At 42.0% G+C, this 27,907-nt stretch overlaps 1 protein-coding gene across 3 annotated transcripts in view; it reads right to left on the reverse strand.

Moving 5' to 3' along the window:
* Positions 1–27,907, reverse strand: part of LOC109913794 (ubinuclein-2) — a 79,324-nt gene that overhangs the window by 30,532 nt on the left and 20,885 nt on the right. For all 3 annotated transcript variants that reach the window (XR_007265692.1, XM_020513342.2, XM_048617629.1), the window contains exons 7-12: positions 22,695–22,765; positions 22,093–22,222; positions 18,606–18,724; positions 14,781–14,894; positions 3,055–3,198; positions 702–752 (exon numbers count right to left, since the gene is read on the reverse strand). Coding sequence is in view for 2 of the 3 variants with exons in the window: in XM_020513342.2 (XP_020368931.2) it covers positions 702–752; positions 3,055–3,198; positions 14,781–14,894; positions 18,606–18,724; positions 22,093–22,222; positions 22,695–22,765 (629 nt within the window). In the remaining variant the exon portion in view is untranslated. The remainder of the gene's footprint in view (positions 1–701; positions 753–3,054; positions 3,199–14,780; positions 14,895–18,605; positions 18,725–22,092; positions 22,223–22,694; positions 22,766–27,907) is intronic.

Below are 27,907 nucleotides of genomic sequence, written 5' to 3' on the forward strand. Positions count from 1 at the left end.
TCCCTTGACAGGAGGAGAGGATGGAAAAGTCTGTGGGCTGATTGTGTGGGGCACAGATTTAATCAACTTCCCAAACAATCTACTTTTCCATGCAGCTCTGATGAAGAAATAAAAATAGAAGATGCTGAAGAAATTCAGCAGGTCTGGCAGCATGACTGGAGACAGAAACCAAATTAACATTTTGAGACCAATATGACTCTTCATTGGAACCCACTCCAAGCAAGGGCAGTTCCATGAAATTTTCCTCTGAAAAGAGGATGGAGTTTCTGAATTCAATCCCTGTAAAACACTGGGAGTAATATGATGTGATGAAGAATGGCATTGATTTGTTCATTCATGGCAACGAGTGTTACTGACTGACTTGGTACCCTGATCTGTGGCAGTGTCCCATGTTCACAATCCCCTAACAGCTCATTTTTACTGCCCAACTATCTTGCATTCAGTAGTTAACTCCCAGTCGCTGCTCATCCTTTTAAAGGAATTGAGATCTTATTTCCTCAGATTTTCTCCCCCTGAAGGAGTTGAAGTTGGTTCTAAGGACATTCTTTGCTCCTCCTCCCAAATACCCATTTTTTGTCATGTATCCGCCTGGACAGTGTGAAAATTGAGCTCTATAGAACTTACTTTGAGAAGAAATCTGTGCCTGCAGAGGGAAGGATGGGAAAATAGAAGAAAAAACAACCGGCTATGGTTTTACTCACGGTGTGGCAGTCAGGTGATTGTGCACTCTCTTGCTCTCTTTAAGCAGCATCCTGAAACAGAAAAAGAGAGACATTATGGTCCTAGATTCAGATCATCATCACTGATTTTGAGGGGATGGGGTGGTCTGTCCTATATTTCTGATCAGAATGTGAGATGTCATCAGAATCCCAATGTTTCAGTGACAGTTGCAGAGTAAAACTTCCTAGCATCTGTGTCGACATGATTTTAATCCTAACCCAAGAATGTTACCCATTTACTGGGCGATGGCTTTAACCTTTATTCATACCAGTATTCTCTGTGCCTCTCAACCTGGTTTTGCTGTCAGCTTCCATGTTCTCAGGGCTGTGTAACTGTTCGAAGATATTTGATGTATATTTCCCCCAGCGCTGGGATCCCTGTGGAGCAGTGTTCGAGGACCTACTGATTATTGTGCCGCAATTTCCTTTACAACCCATTTCGGCACATTGGGAGCTGTGGAGACTGAAATCTCCCTGTTGAGAAGGCAGGTGCAATGTGGATTTGAGCAGACCACAGCTTTGCTCAACAGCCTTTAAAAACACCTGTCTTTATAAGAAAATAAATCTTTGAATCATCAAGATAATGAGAGGAGTAAAGTTAACTATTGGTGGACGGGGCAGTAATCAGAAAACTGACTTAAATTGAGTTAAAATAATTGTCGAAAGAACAAGAGGGACAACAGGGAGATACATCTTTTTAAATTAGTTATGATGACCTGGAACATACTGCCTCAAAAGGAAGTGAAAGCAGATTCAATAGTAACTTTCCAAAGGGAACCAGATAAATATTTGAAACCATTTGCAGGGTGGGAGAATGAGGCTATCTAATCACTATCCATTGATCTGTATGGCGCCCTTCTGAACTGTAAGGTCAATGATTCGTTTCAGATCTGTCAGGACCCAGTGTTTCTAGATCGAGAAGGTTTGATAGGGATTCCTATGACGCCACTTCATTCATCTGGTCAAATTTCACAGCAGGAGCAAATGCTGAACTTGCCTCAAATGTTTCCTCTTTTGCACCATTCACTCATATCTTTGCCTCCCACCAATTCACCTGAATGTCGAACTAAGGTGGGCAGGAGCTCACCTCTTGGGAAACTGAAGACACAAAACCCAAACTACAATTCTTCAGCCAATTTAGAGGGGTGGGCAGAGAGATGGAGGGGCAGTGTTGGTGCCTGTTGTTCAAGCTGCTCTGTCAACACCCTTGTGCCACAACCACAGCCTTTCAAAATACCTTCTCATGCATGGCCTGCCATTTTTGAAGGATCTCAGGAAGTGGTCAGCCAGCTTTATTCCTGGTCCAATGACATGCCAGAGGCAACATATTGTTCTACAGAAATTGTATGTCAAATACTGACCTATTTCATGCTGCAGATGCTGTTAGTTTTAAAGAGCTACCCAGCTCAAAGAAATGATGCTTGAGTTGTAAATGGAAGTTGTAAATTATTGAGGCAGTGCGCTCACCAGTGTACAACATTTTAAATTATGTTCTGGGGAGAAACTGAAGAGGCTAAGAGCTGGCCCAGATACTTCCTCTCATACAAGGACATTCATGAACAGAGGCCACCTCAAGCTTCGTTAAAGAGAGCCAGAAGACATATTTAAAAAAACATTGATTTCTATAACGCTTTTCATATCCCCCGGCAGTTACAAAGCATTTTGCAGTAAATGAAGTACTTCTTAAAGTACAGGTACAGTTGTAATGTAGGAAATGCGGCAGTGAATTCACACATAGCAAAATCTCACAAACATCAATAATTAATGAGATAATGACAAGATAAGCTGTTTACTGACATGGTTAGGGATAAATATTGTCCAGGATATGTTTCTTTGGGGTTGGATGGGGGGGGGGCGGGGTCACTCCAGTCTTCCAAGTAAAGCTATGGAATCTCTTACATCCACTGGAGACTGCAGACGGGACCTCAGTTTCACATTTCACTGCACCTCTAACAATGCAGCACTTTCTTGGTACAACACTTCAGAGTCAGCTTAGATTGAGCTCAAGCTTCTGAATATTTGAACCCACATCTTGATTACTCAGAAGATAGCAAGCTACCCACTGTGCCATGGCTGCTGTAGCTTGAGATGGAAATCCATGTACTCAATGCTAGCCAGTGTCTCTGGCTGGAAAGGGGTTCTGATTAGCCCTCTGAACAGCTACACTGTCATTCCAGAAAAGGCCTTGCTTGGGCTGGGGGAAGAATGATTAAAATGCAATCAGAAAGGAACAAAATGCTAAATGAATGAAACTAATACTCAAGCATCTGTCATTGTGCAAATCATTTGTTTCTCTTCAAAATGTAGAGAGACTGTAAAACGCAGTCCATCTTACCGTGCCTGCATCCAGCCTTTGGGCCAGATTGGTTTCACCTCAGTCTCCATAAATGTTTTCAGATAATCCTCTGCTGACTGTGACTTGTTTTGTTCCAGTTCATAACATCCTAGTTTTATCTTCACCAGGTTACACAGCAGGTCCCTGATTACAGCAATGATAAACAGAGAGTGTTGTCAGAATTTGGACATTTTCTTGGTTGCTGTTCACAGCCTCCACTTTCTTTATCTCAAATTTCTATCATCCTCTCCTGGAGGTGTTGCCCTTGGCTGCTGTACAGATCCAATGGATTATCAATCCTCCATTGTCGCCAAATGACAACTCACATGAGAACCCAGACAGCCAGTACCTAACTTAGCTGAGTCAGATTTACTTCTGGGTGTCTCTCTTGCTTTCATGCTATGCTGTATCTCCAGTAGGCTCTCAAGTGTTAAACACAGCTGCAACAATTGCAAGGACAGAGAGCGCTTTCTAGACAGCAGAACAAGTGGGTAAGGCTGTTTGAAAGCAAGAAAGTTTTGCCTTTGTTAAGAAGATTAAGTCTCAGCAGGAGAAGTGCTTTCAACTGCAGGCATCATATTTTAGGAAGGAGATCAAGACCTCAGAGAGGGTATTTCTTCACTGCGATGAGCTTCAGTTGTGTGGAGAAACCAAAAGGAAATGGGTCTGATCTCCCTACAGCAAAGAAGGTTATGGGGGAACTCAGTAGAGGTCTTAATTTGAGTGAGTTTGATCAAGAGTGAGCAAGTAGACTCTCCATTGGCAGGAGAATCTATAATGAGTGAACAGATTGAAAATAATAGACAGTAGAAGCAGGGTTGGAAGTGGATGAAGTCAATTTTTATTTTAGTGAGTTGCCGAAAAGTGTTCCCAAACTTTTCCCACTGTGATGACACGTTAAGGCCTGAATATTGTGGTGACAACTGTGAGGGGTAGAATGGGTACAATGGGAGGGGGAAAAGAACCCAGGAGAATGAGTGTTTTTGCCAGAGCTCTGCAGCAGCTCATGACCCCAGTGTGGGAAGCCCTTACCTAAAAGGATGTTGTAAGCAGATTCAATGTTAAATTTCAGATAGAACTGATCATATATTTCAAAAAGAAAACAGCTGATACAGGTGCCACAGCACAGGCCGGAAGGTTCACTTTTGTGCTGTATGGTTCTGTGAATTTACCAAAAATTACGTGAAACAAGTTTATTTCTTATATCTCACACAACTAATAACTGTGGTCATCATTCAAGGCACAGTCTCCCAGCTTAAGGCCCAGTATTTCTTTGAAACCACTGACAAATATTGTGACAATTCCACCATTTTCCCCAGTAGCCCAACTGTACCGCACAGCATGGGTACTGAGCTTTACAGATCAGAACAGTTCATCAAACTGGCCGTCAGCTGACTTCAGGGAAATTCTTTATCCTGATTGGCTAATTGCTATCCAGAAGGTCCCTGCTGGAGAGAAGTGAGAGAGGAGGTCAGGTACATTCCAAGGTTAAAGGCCTTTCTAACACTCAGTCCAGATAAGAGATGATTGGGAAAATACTGCAAACGTACAGGACATCAAAAAAGTCAGCAAAAAACCTTTTCTCGTTTACACAACTGAAGCCCTGTGAATAAAATGTTGTCCACATGGACTTTCATAAGACATTTGATAAGGGACCTCATGGCAGGCTGATACAAAAGGTAGAATCACACAGGGTCTGGGTGAGCTGGCTAGATGGATACAAAACTGGCTTAGTCATAGAAGATATAGTAGGAGCGGAAGGGTACTTTTCAGAATGGAGATCAGCAACAAGTGGTGTTCTGCAGGAGCAGTGCTGGGACCTATGTTGTCTGCAATATATATATATATAAATGATCTGGAGGAAAATTTAGGTGGTCTGATTAGTAAGTTTGCATATCACACAAAATTGCCAGAAATGCAGATAGTGAGGAGGATTGTTAAGGGGTGCAGCAGGATATAGATAGATTGCAGACTTGAACAGAGAAATGGCAGATGGAGTTTAATCCAGACAAATGCAAGGTGATGCATTTTGGAAGATCAAACTCAGGTGTAAATTGTATAATAAATGGCAGAACCCAACATTAACATATGGAGGGGTCTGGGTATAAGGTCCACAGATCCCTGAAAGTTGGAACACAAGTGGATAAGGTGGTCAACAAGGCATACAGCACGCTTGCCTTCATTGGCTTGGGCAAGTTACGTTACAGCTGTATAAAACTTTAGTTGGGTCACATTTGGAAAATTGCATGCGGTTCTGGTTGCCATACCACCAGAAGGATGTGGATGCTTTGGACAGAGTGCAAAGAAGTTTTACTAGAATGTTGCCTGGTCTGGAAGGCTTTAGTTATGAGGACAGGTTGGATAAATTCAGATTGTTTTCACTGAAATGATGGAGGCTGAGGGGTGACCTGAAAGAATAAAGAGAGACATAGATAGGGTGGGTAGTCAGAGGCTTTTTCCCAGGGTAGAAACTACAAGAGGGCACAAGTTCAAGGTGAGGAGGGGAAAAGTTAAGGGAAGAAGTGCAGGGAAAATTTTTCACACACAGGATGGTGAGTGGCTGGAACACGCTGACAGTGGAGGTGGTGGAAGCAGGCACATTAGCAATGTTTAAGGTGCATCTTGATAGACACATGAACAGGAGGGGAACAAGGGGATAGAAACCGCATATGGGCAATAAGCAGCATGTCAAAATAAGGACAGAAATTAGTTCAGGCTCGGTGGGCCGAAGGGCCTGTTCCTGTGCTGTATTGTATTATATAAAATCCTCTGCACCATCTCGAAAGTCTTGACCTCCTTTCCAAAGTGTCATGCCTACGGAAAATTAACCTTAGAATTCAAAAGCGACCAGTCAGAGAGAAAACATAAGCAGGAAATTGCACCTTTTTGTGACTTCCCAAAACCAATGAAGCGTTTTTGAAGTGTCATCATTGCTGTAATGCGGGAAACAAAACAGGTTGCAGCATAGACAACATTCTGTGAATGACTAGATAATTTGAATAATAATATTAGCTAAGAGATAAATACCAGCCAAGACACCAGGAAGGATTCTCTGCATTTCTCTGAATGGTGCTATAAGATCTCTGTGTCCATCTGAGAGGCCAGCTGTGGCTTCAATTCATCTGAAGGATGGCACCTTTTACAGTACAGTACTCCCTCTGTACAGCACTGGATTGTCAGCCAGGAAATTTTTTTTGATCAAGTTACTGGAATGGGATTTGAACCCACAATCTTTTGACTCAAAGAGGGGGTTTACCACTGAGCCAGAGCTGTGGAAGAAAACTCTACCCAGGCCGATTTGATAAAATGCATAGTGTTCAGAACTTCAGAACATGAACAGCTGCTGACACCATCTTTGTTAACCAGGATGACGGACTTAGACCAAAACATGAGAGGTTGATATTGGGCCTATGCCTATTAGGAACTGAGGGGCTAGGCTGGCTGAACTCAGTCCGGTGAGAAACATCCATTACATCTGCGTATAATGGACTTGAAATAAAAGCAAAGCATGGGAGAAACCCTGCAGGTCTGGCAGCATCTGTGGTGAGAGAAAGGAAGTTAATGTTTCAAAAGCCATGGTACCTCTTGTTCTGAAAAAGTCATGGCACTGAAAGCGTGAACCCTGTTTCTCTTCCACAGATGCTGCCAGACCCATGGTGTTTCTCCAGCATTTTCTGTTTTTATTTCAGGGCTCCACCATCTGCAAATTTTACTTCTGTTACAATGGATTTGAACTCACGTGTCAAAGATAAAAGTCCAGTGTCCCAACACAACATACGGTCATCTATATCTCCAATTACCCATTTCTGTGATCACATGTCCTCTATAAGAAGGAATCACACGACACCAAGTTACAGTCCAACAGGTTTATTTGAAATCTCACAAGTTTTCAGAGCACAGCCCCTTCGTCAAGTGCACCAAGATAGCAGGACACGCAGACATCGAGTTTACAGGCAGAGAGATCAAAAGGTCATACAAATAGTGTGAGTGGAGTGTCAGATAATAAGTCTCTGCAGGTGACTAAAGGTGTTAGTCAGTGTGTAAAGTGTTTATAAAGTCAATGTCAGTGCTGTTATAACAATCAGGCAATGCGATAGGAATGTACAAAAGGTGACATCTCAGGTCAGACACTGAAATGTAGATGTCAGGCTTTTTCAGAATCTGTCTGAGTTTTAACCTGGAATCAGGCTGGTTTTAGTCCGAAAGCTGGAATTTATAAGATGCCACACTGATTGACTGTGACTACAAATTGTGTGTTCTTTGAACAAAATGAAATGTCTCTGCAAATAAACAAACATTTTGGATGAAATGATTCACCACACAGGTGTGTGTGTGTGTGTGCGTGTGCGCGTGCGTGTGCGTGTGTGTGTGTGAGAGAGAGAGAGAGAGAGAGAGAGAGAGAGAGAGACAGACAGAGAGTGACTGTCTGTGAGTGTGTGCGAGCAAGAGCGTGCGCGTGTGAGAGAGGTCTGTGTATGTGTGTGTGAGCTTGAGAAACTGTGTGTGTGTGAGTGAGAGAGAGAGCAAGACAGTGTGTGTGAGAGACAGAGCGAGAGAGCGCGAGAGTGCGAAGGGGCTGTGTGTGCACGCAAGAGGGAAAGACAGAGTGAAAGAGGGGGCTGTGTGTATCCGTGAGAGAGTGTGTGTGAGACAGAGAAAGAAAGAGAGATAGAGAAAGTGAGGATCTGTGTCTGCGTGGATAGAGGGTGTGGGGGGCTGGTGTGAGAAGCGGGGGCGCGCAAGAGAGACAGAGAAAGAGAAGGGGGCGCGTGCACAAGAGATGGGGGCGTGAGAGAGAGAGAGAGATGGGGGTGTGAGACAGAGCGTGATGGGGGCGTGAGACAGAGAGATGGGGGTATATGTGAGAGAGGGGTGAGCAAGAGAGAGGGGGTGTTGTGACAGAGATGGGGGTGTGAGAGGGTGATGAGGGTGTAGGGTGGGTGTGAGAGGGGTGTGTATGAGGGGGAGAGTGTCATAGTAATTCAAATCTGTACAGGCTAAGGTAGAGAGATCATAACTTATCCAGGTGGCGCTGTCAAAACAGGAAAGTAAGCAAATTTTACAGATATTTGGCAATTACACCACCCACCAAGATCATGGGAGATACTCATGTGACTCGGACAATGTTGTCTACTTCATACGCTGTAGGCAAACATGCCCCACGGCACGGTATATTGGCGAGACCATGCAGACACTCCGTCAACAGATGAATGGACACCGCGCAACAATCGTCAGACAGGAATGTCCCTTCTCAGTTAGGGAACACTTCAACAGTCAAGGACATTCAGCCTCTGATCTTTGGGTAAGCATCTCCTCCAAGGCATTCTCCGAGATACACAATAATGCAGAATTGCCGAGCAGAGACTGACAGCCAAGTTCCCGACCCGTGAAGACGGCCTCAACGTGATCTTGAGTTTATGTCGCGTGACATGTGACCCCCCCACCACACTTCTGTACCTGTAAAATCTTCCTTAGTGTCCTTTTTTGACAGCATCGCCTCGATAAATTGTTATGATCTCTCTACCTTAATTAGCTTGTACTGTTTTGAATTAGTTATCACACTTTCTCACACACATACTCTCTCACATTGACACACACACACCACACACATATAAATCTATGGAGTGAATCATTTCATCCAGATGTTTGTTTATTTGCAGATACATTCTATTTTGTTCAAAAAGCACACAATTTGTAGTCACAGTCAGTCAACGTGGCATCTTATAAATCCAGCTTTTAGAATAAAACCAACCTGATTCCAGGTTAAAACTCAGACAGATTCTGAACAAAGCCTCACACCTATATTTCAGTGTCTGACCTGAGATGTCACCTTTTGAATATTCCTATCACGCTGCCTGATTGTCATGACAGCACAGCACTGATATTGACTTTATAAATACTTTACACACCGTCTAACATTGTTAGTCACCTGCAGAGACTTATATCTGACACTCCAATCACACTATTTTATGCTCTTTTGATCTCTCTGCCTATAAACTCTATGTGTGTGGCCTGCTCTCTCACTACATCTGATGAAGGGGCCGCACTCCGAAAGCTTGTGTGATTTCAAATAAATCTGTTGGACTATAACCTGGTATTGTATGACTTCTGACTTTGTCCAACCCAGGCACCTCCACATCACTCTATAAGCAGGAATTGAAGGCTTTAAAAAGTTTCTTGCTGTCTCAGTAGACTTATTCCGCAGTGCTGCAATTCTGGCTCTTATTGGAAGTACCCAAGCTGCTAAACTAAAGCCATGAGAGCCCTCAATGAGAGGTAGTGTTTGGCATTCCTTCAGGCACTCTCCAACTGGCTGCATTTTTCTAAGCAATAAAACACAAAATAGTCACTTTCACAAGAGTTATGCAACTCATCAGTTCCTCTCAGTCGGTGGAGCTGAAAACATTGCGTCAATAGTGACAGAAGTGGAAACTGCCAATAAAAAATCAGTCAGCCTTTGCATAGACAATGGGGAAAGACCAAGGAAGCGAAATTGATTGGGAGTTTTATCAAAGAGCCAGCACAGCCATGATGCTCTAAATATTCGCTTTCTGTTGTGGATGTTCCTGGTGTATGACCCTATTCCAAGAGGGTGCAGTGCATGATGCATGCTGGAGATAAGATCTGCTAAGAACAGTAGTGATGAACAGCTTAGAGATACTGGTAGTTAATGGGCAATCTGTTATAGGATTCATGTGGAGGTGGGAGACAGGTGTTGCATAGAGAAGCCATGGCTGTGTACAAGAGATTTAGTAAATACAGAAACACAGACTCAAAAGAAAAAGACAGAAGACTGGATAGACAGAACATGAACAACACAAACAGGAATAATGACAAAGACAGGAATTTAACTTCACTGGTTCAGGTTCATGGAAAAGCAGCAGTGAGCTAAACAAAGATAAAATCAGAAAAATCTAAATGCAGAAAATGAAGGGTATACACTCAAATAAAAAGAACATTGAGAAAGCATTCAGCTCCTCAAGGCTATTCCATCAGTCAGTCAAGGCCATGGTTAATCTTCAAGTCAACTCATCTATCTGCCGTAGTTTCAAAACTCTAATACCGTCCATTAACAATAATGTACTAATTTTAGCATTCAATATTTGAATTGATCTCCAGCATTGAGCGCCTTTTGGGGACAGAAGTCTGAGAAAAGTGTTTGCTGAATTCACTTACAAATAGACTAGTTCTAATTTTAAATTGTGTCCACTGTTCTGGATTCCACCACTAGAGGGATTTGTACCTGTGTAGTGACTTTTAAAACCTTCCAGTAATTTAAACACCTTTGTCACATCACTGTCCGATGACTGGAACTTATCCTTCAAAGTTTGTCATGTTTGGGGATTTCTGACCATTTTACCACAAAAAAAAAATTGGAAAAGTCACTTAGACTAAAAAAAAAAGCTAAAGTTCATTTAAAATGCTAGTGATCTAAGCAGTAGGTATGGTAGAATAGGTAATTGGACTTCTCCAGAGGGCACAGATTCAATTCCCTTCAGTTTGAGAATTTGATATTCATTTTTTAAACCTGGAAATTAAAAAAACTAGGACAAGTAAAAACAGCCACAGATTGTACCAAAAATCCATCAGGTTCATTCTTGTTGTGGGTAAGAAAATCTGCTGGCCTTATTCAGTCAGGCCCATATGTGACTCCAGTCACACTGACATGGGTGATTCTTGAAAACTGCTCTTGAAAACCACTTAGTTGCATCAAACCGTTATAAACGATTGCAGTGGCCCAAGAAGGCAACCCACCACCGCATACTCAAGGTAACTTATAAACAGCAATAAATCCTCATCCCCTGCCAAGGTTATATGTCAAGAATGTAGTGCTAAATAAAAAGTGAGCAAATAAGCTTTCACTGCAGTGCCAGTCCAGTGTACTGAAACAAATCCAAGGCCACTTTTACTTGCCAACTGGTGAACAGAAAACAGATAAACTGAGATGATTGATAAGTTTCTCCCTGGAAGGAATTCGTCAAATACTGCAGTTCGTGAAGACACTGCAATACCAATCTATTCAGATTAATGCTTTCCCAGTTTGTACCGAGTTAACTGATTTTAGCTAGAGCGAGTGTACAGCTGAAGACTTAGTCATAGTACCCCAGAGAATTGGGAATAATCAACCAAGAATTCTGCTAGATATCCTTATCCTCAAATAGGAGAGAACTGGTTCAACTGTGATATCCTCACGGTCTGAATAGCTTGACATTTATTATTTAGCCATACTGGTAGGTATTATTCATTGAAGGTAGGAAAGTGGGGCAACTGTGGAACGAATGGTATCTTAAAGAGACAAAGGGAGAACATTTAAAAAATGTGATCTCACCGAGATAACAAGGTGTACAGCTGGATGAACACAGCAGGCCAAGCAGTATCAGAGGAGCAGGAAAGCTGACGTTTCGGGCCTCGATCCTTCTTCAGAAAGGTCTAGGCCCGAAACTTCAGCCTTCCTGCTCGGCCTGCTGTGTTCATCCAGCTCTACACCTTGTTATCTCAGATTCTCCAGCATCTGCAGTTCCTACTATCTCTGATCTCACTGAGATACTGAGTTAAAACTAAATTCTGAGATGAAGCAAGATATGAATGTGGGTTCTGTCCGTTCTGAGGAAGGGTCACTGGACCCGAAACGTTAACTCTGTTTTCTCCTCCACAGATGCTGCCAGACCTGCTGAGCTTTTCCAGCAACTTTGTTTTTGTTCCCAATTTACAGCATCCGCAGTTCTTTTGGTTTTTATGAACGTAGGTTATCGGGCCAGGGTGTGGAGATGTTCAAAAAACACCTGCATTTATATAGCACCTTTCAAAACTTCAGGAAAATCAACTTGCTTTACAGCCAATGTTTTTAACAATGCTAATTGAGGGACACATTCTTGGGAAAACTCTCATTCTTTCTCAAAAAGTGCGGTGGAATCTTCCACAACTATTTAAAAGGGCAGACGTCACATTGGCTTAACATCTCACCCCAATGCAGCTCTTCCTTAATACAGTATTGGAGTGTCACCTGGACCGCGCTGAATTTTCTGGTGTAGGTCTTGAACCCACAACTTTCTGCCTCAGAAGCTTATGCCACACCTCACATCTTTCGCAATTCAATTCCACCTTATATTCGATTTAAATAACATTTGATTTTCTATCATCCTTTATGATTGAATTATAAAGCTTAATGCAAATTGAAAAATTGACCACGTGGGAGTAACATTCTTCTGCAGTGCAGGCACAGCACAACTGTGTCTGTTGGTGGGTGAAATTACAGCATGTGTAAGGCAGGAAGAGGAACTGAAGCTTTATGGTAAGGAAATGTGCAATTAAACAATTATAGTTCTTAGCTGATGATGAGGAACCAACCTTAAGAAATCCCTTTTTTTGTGAAACATCTCAACTCGTACCAAATCAATCTAACTGGCAACTGACTGCTTTTTAAAGCCTACTCTTGTAAATCTGTATATGAAAAACTTGGATGTTTTGACATTGTGAGTGGAGGCAGAGGTAAAATTAAAGCATGGTGAACGAAAAACTAGACTCATAGAACCTTTGCTTCCTAAGAATAATTCACTTGCTGGATGTGGGAGTCACAGGCAGGGCCAGCATTTATTGCCCATTCCTAGTTCTCCTTGAGAAGGTGGTGGTGAGCTGCTATCTTGAACTGCTACAGCCCATGAATTGTAGGTAGATCTGCAACACTGTTAGAGAGGGAATTCCAGGATTTAGATCCAGCTACACTGAAGGAATAGCAATACATTTCCAAGTCAAGATGGTGAGGGGCTTGAAATGGAACTTGCAGATGGTGGTGTTATAGTGCATCTGCTGCCTTACCCTCCTGGATGGCAGTGGTTGTGGGTTTAGAAGGTGCTGTCTTAGGAGTGATGGTGAATTTCTGCAGTACATCTTGCAGATGGTACACATTTCTGCTACTGAAAATCAGTGGTGCAGGGAGTGGATGTTTATGGATGTAGTGCTATCAAGTGGGCTGCTTTGACCTGGATTAAGTGTTGTTGGATCTGCACACATCCAGGCAAGTAGCAATTATTCCATCACAGTTCTGATGTTCCTTGTAGATGGTGAACAAGTTTTAGAGAGTCAGGAGATGAGTTACTTGCTGCAGTATTTCTAGCCTTTGAACTGCTCTTGTAGCCACTGTATTTATACGGCTAGTTCAGTTCCCTTTATCATCACTGATAATCCCCAGGATGTTGTCAGCAGGAAATTTAATGATGGTAAAGCCACTGAATATCAAGGGGTGGTGACTACATTCTCTCTTACTGGAAATGACCATTCCTGGCATTTATGTAGCACGAATGTTTCTTGACACTTTTCAGCCCAAACCTGGATACTGCCCATGTCTTGATGCATTCGGACATGGACTACTGAACATTGTGCAATCATCAGTGAACATTCGCACTCTGACCTTATGATGGAGATAAGGGCATTGATGAAAGCAACAGAAGACGACTTTACAGAACAGGAGGCAACCAATTGCCCCATCAATCCTGTATACAAAATATAGTGCAGAAACTCAAAAGGGCAGAAAGCATTTGGGAAAATGCAAATAAACAGCTTACTTAATATTACAAGCATCCCGATTTCTTTTCTTTATCATGTACTGCTGCGGCCTGTGTACTGTTCACTGACCTCAGTCAAGGAGTCCAAGTAACCGTTAGTTAGTATGAGGATACAATGGTGAGCACTGACAAGCTGGAGGTTGCATCACAACTCAAGTTCAATCCATTTCTCAAAGAAAATTGATGCAGACACAATTCGGGGAAATAGAAGTCAGGGTTTCAGTACTTAGCTCCAGGGCTGTGACCAAATGAAACTCTCAATCAACTTCTCCATGGTGGCTGTCAATCAAGAAAGGAACTTAAGAGATGCAAATTCCAAGTTCAGAATATAGCATTCTCTACCCAGGATGCTGTGGATGCTCAGTCATTGAGCATATTTAAAACAGGAATCAATCATTTGTGGATACTAAAGGAATTAAGGAAATGAGGACAGTGCAGGAAGATGGAGGAGAGGATTAGATTGTCACCACCACATTCTACAAGGCTCCTAGGGTCAGGCAATAAATGCTGGCCAGCCAGTGATGCACACATCACATGAGAATAAAAAGAGTGGAGTGGGGTAGATAGGCTGAATATGTTCAAGTGCTCTTATTGTTTACGTTATGATACCCTAAGAACAAACCCAAAGGGTGTTTACAGCCCATGACAAAGTTACTGTTGTTACACAGCAGACTATTTGCATTGAGCAAGATCTCTCAATAGCAAATTAATGTACGGCCAATGGATCTGATGGTGCCGCTTTAAGAATAAATGCTGTCAGAACACAGAATCCTTGGTTCTTCTTCAAATAGTCCAGGCAAATAGGGCCTTGGTTCAACTTCTCACTTGAAAGATGGCACACTTATGACAACTTCAACCAGTTAAGTGTACTCAAGTTACACAACTCAAATCCACAACCTCCTGACAAAGATTACAGGATATTAGCCACTGAGGCAAGCTGTCAAAATTAAAATCAGACTAAGACAGTGAAGGCAAAGAAAATGACAGAAATAATAAGAAATGTAAGACACAGAACTAGTGTTTAAAATTATTTTAGTTTGAAATTTCAAGAATAGCAGAACCAGAAAGGACAGTTATTCTACTAATTTAAGAGTCAGTATGAAGGCCTCAAAATCAAAAATAACAACTTCCAGGAAGGATATCCTCAGCTTATGAAATTCCTACCTGACATAATCATTCCAAAGAAATTTCTTCCGTGGTCCCATGATTCTTCGGCCTGGCTTGTCGTCATCTTCCTCTTCAGAACCATTTTTGTCTCGGTCCTCTTCGGATGCCATTCTGAAAAGATACCCAACACATGAATAAGGTGAGGTAGAGAGAACTGGGAAGTGGTATCTACCCTCCACATTCATCCACATGCCACTGCTGCGCTTTCTGCCTTACAACCACAAACAGCTACTTTCGCTGCCTGTGTTCTAATATCCGCCCACAGTCACTGCCCATGACCAAAGTCTATGACCCTCATGGGAGCAGGACAGAAATGCAGTGGGTTTGTGCAGTCAGTGTGCGCGTGCCTGGCATACTGCAACACAATCAAAATGAAAATCTAAATACTCAGGAGAGAACATATGCTTCTCTCACTCCATAAGTCACCACAGCTCCAAGGCTATAAACTAATGACTACATGCTAACACTCTGCAACAGATCAGGATAAAAGGATCTTTAAACATCCAGATGCAAAAGTAACTAATAAAGTTAATTCGTGGATACAAAAATACAACCAAAAGGATAAGTGGAATGGTAGCCTTTCCCTAAAAGGGCAGGAATATAGTGGGATAAGTGTTGTGGTTCATTGGTATACATCTTTTATCAGCCTGGAGAATTACATTCAGTTCTGTACACTGAACCTCAGGAAGGTTACGATAGCCTTGGGTTTTACATAATTTCAACTGAAAATGTCTAGGCTTATAGGGTTACATTAACAAGAATGTATAAACTTGGCCTGTAGTCCACTGAGCTTAAAAGATTCTGCAGCATGTAATTAACTTCTTTAAAATGATAAAATAAAACTAGTTTGTATTCCCTTGGCGGCAGATGATCGAGGGGCGATCTGAAGTGATTTAAAAACGAAAAGGATTTGAGTGGATTGGTAGAGAAAATATTTGTGTCAGTGGAGAAATCCAGACCAAGTGGGAACAACTTTAAAATTAGACCTATTCAGGAGTGAAATCATGAAACAACTTAGCACACAAGGGGTAGATTGGAAGATTGGAACTCCACCTCCTCCAAAAGGCAGTGGATTCTGGGGACCAATGGAGCTATCAATACTGAGATTGATTTTGTTTTTGTTTTAGGATTGCTAAGGACATGGAGCATGGACAGATAAATGGACTTCATATTGCATAGCCTACCTCTCTTGATTTGTGACAGCATGAGATTGGAAAAAGGTTTAACTTGAATTTCTAATAAGAATCATTGGCCTGTATGATGTGGGGAGATGGTAGTGGAGTGGTGATGTCATTGTACTCATAATTCAGTGTTCCAGGCTAAATACGTGGGGACATGGGCTCAAATTGCACAAGGCAGCTGGTGGTACTTAAATTCAATTATTCCATTTGGAGTTGAAAGCTAGCCTCAGTAAAGGTGACCTTGGCAACGATCGTATTGTAAAATCTAATCTGTTTACAAACTGCTTTTAGGGAAGGAAATCTGCAGTCAGATTCAGTCTGATCTGATGTGAATCCAGATCCACAGTATATGGATGTTGCTGAACTGCTCTCTGAACTGGCCATGACAGCGACACCCAATCCCATAAAAGAATAACGGAAAAAAAAACACTTGGATATGCAGCATAATTTAATACTGGTTTACGTTTGTTTAGTTTGCTTTTCAATGTTTGTACGGTACAACTGCTTCCAGAAGCGACTGTGCTAACATCCTTGGTGCTGGTGCTATAGGACCTCCCAGTGTACGTGGCAGTGATTATCACTGCCATAAACCTTCCCCAAAGTGGAAAAAACACTGTGCAATGACTGCCTCTGTCTAACATTAAGTTTGATGCCACAATTCATTAATCTGTGCACACTTACAACTTCTTCACCCCTTCCATGTTTCAATACATTTCCACTCTGCAGTGTTAATGAAGAGGCATCAGCCCCAGGGCTTCTTTTATATTAATTCCTGGGATGTGGGATACACTGGCTGGGCCAGCTTTTATTGCCTATCCTCAACTGCCCTTTAGAAAGGGATGGTGAGATGCCTTCTTGAACCACTGCAGTCCATTTGGTGTAGACACACTCACAATGCCATTAGAGTTGGAGTTCCAGAATTTTGAGTCTGTAACACAGAAGAAGTTGCAATATAATTCCAAGTCAGGATGGCTAGTGACTTGGAGAGGAACTTGCAGGTGGTGGTGGTGTTCTCATGTAACTGCTGCCCTTGTCCTTCTAGATAACAGTGGTCATGGATCTGGAAGGTGCTAAGGAGCCTTGGTGAATTCCATTATCCTGCATTTATGTTTGTCAAATTAATGATAATACTGCATCTCATAACTCAGCTAAGATCTGTGAAGTTATCACCAACAATATTTCCACTTTAACAACATTACTTGCCTTCATCATTGCCTCAGCCCAACTGCATTTGAAACCCTCACTCATTCTTTAGTTAACTCCAGACTTGGCTATTCCAGTACTACTCTGGCTAACCTCCCATCTCCCACCCCACATAGTCTTGAGCTCATCCAAAATCCTGCTGCCCGTAGTTTATTTCCCACCAAGTCCCGTTCATCCATCATTACTCTGCTTGCTGATCTACAGGGAGATCTAGTCTGGCAATGTCATGGTTTAAAATTCAAGTTCAAGTTCAATGTCCTCACTCTTCCTCATCTTTGTAATCTTCTCCAGCCCCACAATCTCTATCTCTCCAATTCTGTCCTCATGTGCAGCCCCAATATTGATAATCCACCACTGATCACTTTGCCTTCTGCTGCTTAGGCTCTAAACAGTGGAATTTGCGTTTTCAATCCTTTCACCTTCTCTAAGCCTCCCCTTAGAAATTTGCCTCTTTGATCACCTATTCCAATGTTTCATTAGGTGCTTTGGTGCCAAATCATGTCCGATAATAATATCATGATTTGAAACATTTTACTACATTAAAAGCACTATGTAAACCAAAGGTGTTGTTGATGTTAACCAAGGTCAGAAGTCACACAACACTAGGTATTAGTCCAACAGGTTTATCTGAAATCACAAGCGTTCAGAGTACTGCTCCTTCATCAGGTGAAGTGAAGGGAAGCACACATGCACAGAATTTATAGGCAGGGAGATCAAAAAATAGTACAAAGTGTGTCTGTGGAGTGTCGACGGGCTAAATATCAAGTCTTTGTAGGTAATCAAAAGTGTGAGACACCATGAGTAAAGTGTCCACAGCTGAACGGCAAGTGAAGGGATGACATATGATCTGATTGAGGCAGAGAGATAATTACAAAAAAAATTAAAAATAAGGTGGTGGTGGTTTGTCTCTCTCATAAATTCTGTGCCCGTGTGCTTCCCTTAACTTCACATGACGAAGGAGTAGCACTCCGAAAGCTTGTGATTTCAGATAAACCTGTTGGACTATAGCCTGGTGTCGTGTGACTTCTGACTTTGTCAACCCCAGTCCAACACCGGGAGCACATTGATATTAACCAAATTAGAGATCTTTCAATCTGGATGACTCAGAACTAATCAGATGTGGTGTTCTTTAGACAATTCTGCCACTGACTATGCTGAGGGTATAGGGTTGAGGTCTAAAGACTCTCTTCATAGTTTTCCCTGTGGTAAAACGTTTGTTTACCTTTATAGTCCTATCAAAGAATCACAAATTTGAACTCGTGCTTTAACAGCCTGGATGAAAGGTTTGGGACTACAGGTACTATCTAAATTTTAGATAAATATAGAAGGTACAATGAAAAAGCCAATGAGTTCTAGTAAACTTTTAGAGAGCACATCATTCACCATGACTTTTCTAGTCTAGCAACAACTGGAAAAGAGGGCTGAGGGGTAAACGTACTTGGCAAACCGGGCTTGTGTATGTGCTTGAAGTTCTTCCTGGTATTTTATCAGTTGTGCTGGCATTACACTTGCCACTGCTTCCTTCAGTTTCTGCGTTGGATCCCGTAACCGCTCATCCTGGGAAGGAAGGAAGGAAGGAAGGAAGGAAGCACAGGTGTTAAGAAAATAATCTGCATTTCTATATTGCCGATCCTAAATTCAGCATATCCCAAAGTGCTTCACCAAGACTCTGGGGAGAACTCTTTACTGATTGAGACTGGGAGTTCGACCACTTTACCTGACAGGATAGATGAGACCTCAGTTTTATCTCTAACAGTGCAACAGGTACTGCAGATTCAGCCTAGATTATACGTCCAAGTCCCTTGCATGGGGTTTGAATTTACAACCTTCTGACAAAGAAGAATACTACCCACTGTGTCATAGTTTAATTTTGTTTCACACCTAAGAACTAGGAGCAGGAGTGGCAATTCAGCTTCACAAGCCTGCTCCACCATTTAATATGATCATGGCTGACTTTATTTTGGCCTCATCTGCACTTTCCTGCCTGCTCCTATAACACATTTACCCATTACTAATTAAAAATCTGTCTACCTCCTAATTTATTCAGTGCCCTGGTATTCACTGCGCTCTGGGTAGTGAATCCCACAGATTCATGAACCTTTCAGAGAAATAATTCCTCCTCATTTTTTAAAATCTGCTACCTGTGACAGCTTGTTCTATACTGCCCAACATGGGGAAATATCCACTCGATGTCTATTTTGTCAATGCCCTTTAGTACCCCCAATTAGATTACATCTCATCCATCTAAACTGTAGTGAGTATATTCCTAAACTGCTCAATCTCTCCTCATAAGACAAACCTTTCACCTCTGGAATTAATCTAGTAAAACTTCTCTGACCAGCCTCCAATGCAATGATATCCTTCTTCAAATGAGGTGTCTAAAACTGTGTGCAGCTGTCCAGATGTGGATTCACCAATGTTTTGTACAGTTGCAACTATGCTCCCTCCTTTTATATTCCATTCTTTGGCAATATATGCCAAAATTTCATTTGCCTTCCTTATTACCTGCTGTACCTGCATACTAGTTTTCACCAATTCATGCACAAGGATACTCAGACCCCTCTGCACCAAAGTATTTTGAAGTTTCTCTCAATTTAGATAGTAAGTTGCCTTTGTATTCTTCCAACAAAAATGGATTACCTCACACTTATCCATATTCAGCTCTATCAGACAAATTTTGGCCCATTCTATCCATATCCATTTGTTACTCCTTCATTGCAAATTACTTTCTCACCTATATTAGAGTCATCCACAAAGTTAGCTATAGCACATTCTATCCCTACAAACAAATTGTAGTCTAGTTCCTTTTGGTGTTCCACATGACGACCATATGTAGTCACCAGATTTAACAAGATTAAAATAAGCAGAACTCGATGTTCAGACATAGTTAATTCCCACTTAAAAATTTTATATTTTGTATTTAGCTAGCAGTCTCATTCCACGTACAATTAAAGAAAACACTTAAGACAATTTACAAAACATATAACTGGAGTTATTTGGAGCACCAGCATACCCCGAAGTAATAGGAGATGCGAACCTGGGGCCGTATAGCATACTTAAGAATGTAATTACAGAGTGACAAGTTTATGTAGGAAAATTCCATTTATACACCATTTCATAAATAGTAAAGGTAAATAACAAAAACCGAAAGAACCGCGGATGCTGTAAATCAGGAACAAAAACAAAGTTGCTGGAAAAGCTCAGTGTAGTTTCTTCAGACGTTTCATCAGGGCGTCCTTGCTGCAGGGCAAGAAAGAGGCTAACTAGCTGTACACATAGCTGGAAAAGCTCAGCAGGTCTGGCAGCATCTGTGAAGGAGAAAGCAGAGTTAACGTTTCGGGTCTGGTGACCCTTCCTCAGAACTGATGGTGATGGTGGCTGGGAAAACGTCAGTTTATATGCAGAAAATAGGGAGGTGGGTGGGGTAGGGAGTAAACGATAGGATAGAGCCCAAAGAGAGAGAAAGACAGTTGGACAGCCAAAGGAGTTGCTAACGATCAGGCTGGGAGGGTGAACAGTTGTTAATGAGGACTGTTAGTGACTAACAACATGGGGTGTGTAATGGCAGGCTATGTGGTAACAAGGCCTGGTGTGTGGGGTTGGGGCATGGGACATGGGAGAGTTTAGGCCCAAAAATTAGTGAACCCAATATTGAGTCCGGAGGGCTGTAGGATGTGTGAACGGAAAATGAGGTGTTGTTCCTCGAGCTTGCGTTGGGTTTCGCTGGAACACTACAGCAAGCCAGAGACAGAGATGTTGGCCAGGGAGCAGGGTGGTGCGTTGAAGTGGTGGGCAACAGGTAGTTCAGGGTCTATTTTGTGAGCAGAACGTAGATGTTCTGCAAAGCGGTACTTCACCTGGAAGGTATGTTTGGGCCCTTGGATACTGGGGAGGGAGGAGGTAAATGGGCGGGTGTTGCACCTATGCCGGCTACAGGGGAAGGAGCCGTGGGGCAGTGTTGGGGGTGAAGGAAGTGTGGACCGGGGTGTCCCAGAGGAAACGGACTCTGCGGAAGACGGACAAGGGAGGGGAGGGGAATATGTGTCTGGTGGTGGCATCTCGCTGGAGGTGGCATCTGATGATCTTCTGGATGTGGATGCTGGTGGGAAGGTAAATAATGGTTAAAGGTAAATAATAGTAATGTTGAGAGAAACTAAGGTTCTGTAGATAGGAGATGCATTTTAATTGGTTGTAAATAATGCTGGGACACTGAAACAATGGCCAATGGACCATTAGTGGTTTGCATATTTTGACTATGTGGCCCATTAAGTCATGAGTGAAACATTTCTTCCTCTGCCTGGTTCCTGTGCATGAATTCCACAGAACTAATATCTGGAACGGGCTGTTCTTAATGTAAATCCCTCCCTGATGGATGGATTCTACATTGATCCACAACTTATATTAAGTAAGAGATGCAAGAGGTAGGTTTTGAGCTTTTATGTTGTTTATAGTTTCCACCTGAGTGATAGTGCTCAACATTCAACAACTAACTGACACATGGACTTAGAATGTCCTCCCCCACCTCCCCACTATAACTGCAATATAACATAAATACCAGTCATACACAGCAACTCACCCCCTCCGCAAGTATGCTGAGAATGGACACTATTTATTTGCCTAAAATATTTAGGTCTCTTACAGTTACCACTGTGGTTAATAATGAGGTGACTGTATATACCTGCTGCAGGGATGCACAGCAACTCAGTTGCTCCAGTACAACGCTGCATTTTGAAGCTTAGAATCCTTTACCTTAGTAAAGATTGCAAATCAAAGCTGGAATCTGCTGACCTGTATGATTGACACTATCCTTGCCCCATTTATCTTCCTCTGAGTATTTTACTGGGATGTGGATTGGCACCAGACAAAGTTGTGTGTCTAGAAAGCAAGAAAACAAATTCTGTACACTAGCTCTTGATTCTGTTTACCTGATCATTGAGGTGTAGTTTCTTCAGACGTTTCAACAGGGCATCCTTGCTGCAGGGCAAGAAAGAGGCCAAATAGCTGTACACTCCCGAGCGCAGTGTCACATTCAACTCCTGTACTTGTAGCTCAATGCTGTATATAGACAGACAGAAGGATAGGCAGATGAAATGACAATTGGTAACAAATATCAACAGTGAAGCTTACATTATAAACCCCCCACTATCAACGCTCTTTCTTCTCTCCTACCAAAGCTGAAACATGCAAAATATCTTCGAATCTTGTCACAGGACATTAGTTTGTTGCCATGCACTTCAGACGTTTGTCACTTTGAGTGCACTCAGGGAACAGAGTATCATTTAGTAAATTAATAAACCTCATTTTTGATTTCAGTTTATGATCGTTTATAATTTACAGAACAGAACAGGACCATTCAGCTCTTCCAGCCTGTTCTGCCATTCAATCAGATCATGCCTGCTTCCCTTTTTAGTGGCAGTATTTGCCTGGATCTTACCCACTGCTTTGGGGATTATATTCCAAAAGTCAATCCATTTTCTCCCCCAGAAATTTTCATAAACAGAAATCTGAAAAAAAGCAGAATACTTACTCCAGCAGGATAGTGTTAATATCTGGCGTGAAGAATTTCTTCTTTCCTTCTCCTTCACAAACCTTCCCAGCCTGAATAAACACAGTAACAGTATTAACGGTATAGCTTAGAACATAACCATTCCTGGGTATAAACCATTCAGTAAGAATCAGGCTTACTGCTCATTGCTCATGTCCAGTGAGTCACTGTAGAACACATGTGGACTGATAAACTATATATAGAAGGGTGCTGCACTGAGTAATGTATAACATATCTCTTAAGTAAATAGCATCATACAATAACTTGAGCACCGAATCAGGTCATTCAGCCAGCTGTGCCTATGCTGACCCATTGAAGAAGCAATTCACCTAGTGTCACTTGATCCGGGAAGACTGTGGTGCCTTGACTCCCCTGATTGCTTTCCCACAGGCCTATACATTTTTCCATTTCAGATAATCCAATACTTTTTTCAATGCCTCGATTGTACCTGCCTCCACTCTCAGGCAGCGCACTTCAGACCCTAACCACTTGCTACATTAAAATAATTTTCTTCATATTACCAGAGTCCGGTAAAAACCTCGAGATATTGGACTGCAACAGAGAGAGAGAGATCAGGCAAGGAATGGCAGTGAACATGCAAGGGGCTGCCAGCCCTTTCCCATTCTCAGGAGAAATACAAAACAACTCTTTCCCTTTACTTCTGATTAACCATCTACCATTTCCTCCTTTATCGCAGAGACTTATCCCAGGAGTAGGTTCAAATGTGTTACACAGAATTTTTGTCAAATGTTTTTTGAAAGCTAAAATACACAACATTGACCACATGAACATCACCCAAATCAAATACTTCCTCAAAGAACCTCAATTAATCAGTTAGGTACTACCCTGCTTTAATCAGTTGATTTTTGCTTGCAATGTTCTGTTTTACTTTTACACTTAAATTTGTTCCTTCATTATAAATGCCCAACACCATTCCCATTATAGAAGACAGGAGAGGGGATACAGTTTTAAAGGGTTTGGACAGGGAGGGTGGAGGGGTGAAGGATGTGAGATGAATCTGCAGTGAATGGTAATAACCTTCAACATTCTGTGTAAGATGAAAATGATCAACGGCTTCAAAAGAATAATGGATAGGCATTTGAAAGATTCAAACTCTCAGGCTACTAAGATTGAGTGAAGGAATCAATTGGTAAAGTTAGATCACATGAGATTCAGGGTGAGCTTGCCAATTGGATACAAAATTGGTTTTACAGTAGGAGAGTGGAACTTCTTTCACTGGATTGTAGGAGGTTGAGGCGTAACCTTATAGAGATTTAGAAAATCCATGAGGGGCATAGATAAGGTGAATAGCTAGGGTCTTTTCCCTAGGGTGGCAGAGTTCAAAACTAGGGGGGCATATTTTTAAGGTGAGAGGAGAAAGTTTTAAAAAGGACATGAGGGGAAACTTTTTTATACGGAGAATGGCTCGTGTGTGGAACGAACTGCCAGAGGAAGCAGTGAATGCAAGTACAGCTACAACATTTAAAAGACACTTGGATAAGCATGAATAGGAAAAGTTTGGAGGGACAGGGGCCAAATGCAGGCAGGTGGGACTTGTTTAGTTTGGGAACATCCCTGAGAGAAACCTACACTCCAGTGAAAAAAAGTCCCAGCCTATCCAGCCTCTCCTTATAACTCAAAACCTCCATTCCCAGCAATATCCTGGTAAATCTTCTCTGAACCCGCTACAGTTTAATAACACCCTTCTTATAATAAGACAACTAGAACGAGACAGCACTCCACAAGAGGCTTCACCAACGTCCTGCACAACCTCAAGATGACAAAAGGTAATGTTAGATTGTTGTTAGTGTGTGCATGTGGAAGGCTGGTAGTTTGGATGGGTGGCAAAGATGTTCAGTGGCATCCTTCCCATTGGTTAAGAGTTGCAATAATTGGTTTAAACATGTAAATTGCATTGATTCATGAGCAAATACTTGAGCTAAATGTTCAAAGGTTACCAGTGGAATGGGCATAATAATATGGCTGCTTTGTACTTGACAAGGGATAGTATTTGACATAAAACACCTTCCGGGCGTTTGTCAGGAGAGAGAAATAGGAGAGCTTGCCAGGAAGTTAGAATTTGCTTAGAATGTTGCCTAATGACTATTAATGGCTACTTACATTTAGGAGTTACTGTAACAATCTGGTATTAATCTTAGTTAGGGGCAAAAATTATTTTCAGTTGAGGGGTTGCCTTAAGAATCCACTAGAGGCTTAATTAGCAGCTAAAATAATTTTCACTGGGCTGGAGAGTTGCCATTAGAATCCAGGGTTACAGAGCACAGTGTCAAGGCTACATAAATTGCCTTGCGAGGGAGAGGGGGGGATATGAGAGGGGGGGACGTGAGAGATAGATGGAAACAGCATGCAAGAGAGAACACTTACCAGCAGACAGGTGTGAAGTGTGTTGCTTTAACAGCTAAAGTGGGACTAGAAAAGCTCTTATGCTGCAGTGGCAATCTCTCCATTTCTGAGCCAGGAGGTCCAGAGGTACATAATATCATACCTGAACAGGTTGATTAGGTTATAACTGAAGTGGACTGGGACCTTCAGCAGCTAAGGTAGACGGGGAAGTCATGAGATGAAAAAGGGTCCTCAGGAGTTAAAGTCTTAAAGCTGCAAAGGAATTTTTGTAGCAATGCTAGAACGAAGTAAGCTGAGCTAAAATCTCAACTGATGTCATGAGTCAAGGGAGAAGATCCTTTAAGTTCTGGAGTCTTGGGACAGACCAACACACATTGAACCTGTGACTCTTGCCACACATAGATCAGTGAAATGCTAAGTATCAATTTTTATTGTTCAATAAAGCTTTGCAAGCTTGACTTTTAAGTCAGTGAAAGCCTTTTTTGCCAATAGAGTTATTTGTGGACAAGAATTTTCTTACTCTGGGCTTTAATAAAGTGTCCACAGCCCTATATCACACTGATTTGTAAATCATGCTGTAGATGGTTCAGTCAATAATGTAATCATTCATCTCAGCATTCTTGCCCAGAATCAGTGTTGTCAGTCCACTCTAACACTAATCCCCTACACATGCCTCTGTAAGGGCCTGAATTTGATCATTCGTAACCTTGGCATTCTATTCCTGACTCCAACTTCTTATGCACTCTATTACCAAAATGCAATACCTTCATAGAAAGGTAGTCGCCTCTTGAATACATTCAATATTTTGGCATTAACGACTTCCTGTAGTAATGAATTCCACAGGCTCACCACTCTTTGGGTGAAGAAATGTCTCCTCATCTCCTTCCTAAATTGTCTACTGCAAATCCTCATACTGTAAATCCTCATACTGTGACCCCTGGTTCTGGACATACCCACCATCGGGAACATCTTCCTTGCATCTACCTTGTCCAGTCTTGTTAGAATTTTAAGTCTCTATGAGATCCCCTCTCATAGATTGCAAAAACAATCCCAACCTAGTCAATCTCTTCTCATATGTCAGACCCGCCATCCCTGGAATCAGCCTGGTAAACCTTTGCTGTACTCCTTCGAGAGCAAGAGCTTCCTCCCTCAAGAGGAGGAAAAACTGCACACAATATTCTAGGTATGGCCTCACCAAAGCAGTATATAACTGCAACAACACATCCCCGTTCCTGTATTCAGAACCTCTTGCAATGAAGGCCAACATATCATTTGCCTTCTTCACTGCCTGCTGCACTTGCATGGTTACCTTCAGCGACTGGTGCACAAGGACATCCAGGTCCCGTTGCACACTCCTCTCTCCCAATTTACAGACATTCAGTGAGTAATCTGCCTCCTTGTTTTTGTTTCCGAAGTGAATAACCTCATATTTATCCAAATTATACTGCATCTGCCATTAATTCACCTACTCACCCAACCTGTCTCTGCATCCTCGTCAACAGTTCACGCTCTCACCCAACTTGGTATCATCTGCAGACTTGGAGATGTTACATTTTGTTCCCTCATCCAAATCATTAATATATACTGTGAATAGCTGGGGTCCCAGCACCGATCACTGTGGCACCCCACTCGTTACTGGCTGCCAATTTGAAAAGGACCCATTAATTCCTACTCTTCGTTTCATCTCTGCCAACCAGTTTCCTATCCATTTCAATACACTTCCGCCAATCCCATGAGCTTTAATCTTGTATATTAATCTCTTATGTGGGACTTTGTCAAACACTTTCTGAAAGTCCAAATATATTACATCGACTTTAAACATTGCTCATCGCCACTCCTCCCTTCGACCACCTTCTTCTAAAATTCACTCATGGAATATGGACATCATTACCTGGACCAGCATTTATTGCTCATCTGTAGCTGCCCTTGAGGTGCTGGTGGGTGAATTATTTATTACAACCTCAAGTTTGTTACCTGTTGACTGGAATTTCAAAAAACATTATCAAAATCCCTGTTGTTCTTTAAGATTCACCTTAAACGTCACCTCTTGACCTAGCCTTTAGTAACCTAATTTAATATCCCTTTTCTTTGTTACACCTCCATGAAGCATCTTGGAACATTTTTGTATTAATTGTGCTCTAGCAAGGGCAGAAGAGGAGGGGGAATAATTTTGACCCAGTGACAATGAAGAATTGGAGGCAAACAACCAAGTTGGAGTGGTGTATTGGAGGGAAATGTTGGAAGTGATGGTGTTCTGTGCACAAGGACATGATCTGGCAGGGCTACTAAGGGACCCATATTTGAATGGTATTCACTATCTAGGTCTGCATGTGAACAACACCTAGCAGGATAGTGCGAGAGAGCTGCAGGCACATCTGTGGTGAGAGGGCGTTCTTTCAAAGGAAGTAAAGTGAGAAGAGGAAAATTTTAAATGAAAAGGTGTTCCTCTGAAAACTGTGTGTGCAAAGGCACTGTCACCCAGATCAGAAGATCCCAGGTTCTCAGACACTGCAGTGGGTCAGCAGTTAGATTCATTTCATCTCCCCAACCTCCATTGGAAGGTTATGAGACAGAAAATATCAGACAGGCCTCCCATTCCTGATCATACTCCAATAATTCCTGTTTCAAAATGGTGAATTGGACTGAACTCAGCAATGACAAAATGTACGGTCGAACAATTTGAGAAACAGGATCTTCCTGAAATATTTGGATGGGTCTTACAATAGTTTTATTTCTCAAATTTTGCTTCCTGTTCCTCCGTGTCCATTTTCTTCCAATGGAAATGCAACCTTTCCCCTCACCCATGCACTTTCAAGTGTTCCCTCTCTATT

This window comes from Rhincodon typus, chromosome 37, assembly GCF_021869965.1.
Source record: "Rhincodon typus isolate 14 chromosome 37, sRhiTyp1.1, whole genome shotgun sequence".
In the NCBI taxonomy this organism is placed as follows: domain Eukaryota; kingdom Metazoa; phylum Chordata; class Chondrichthyes; order Orectolobiformes; family Rhincodontidae; genus Rhincodon; species Rhincodon typus.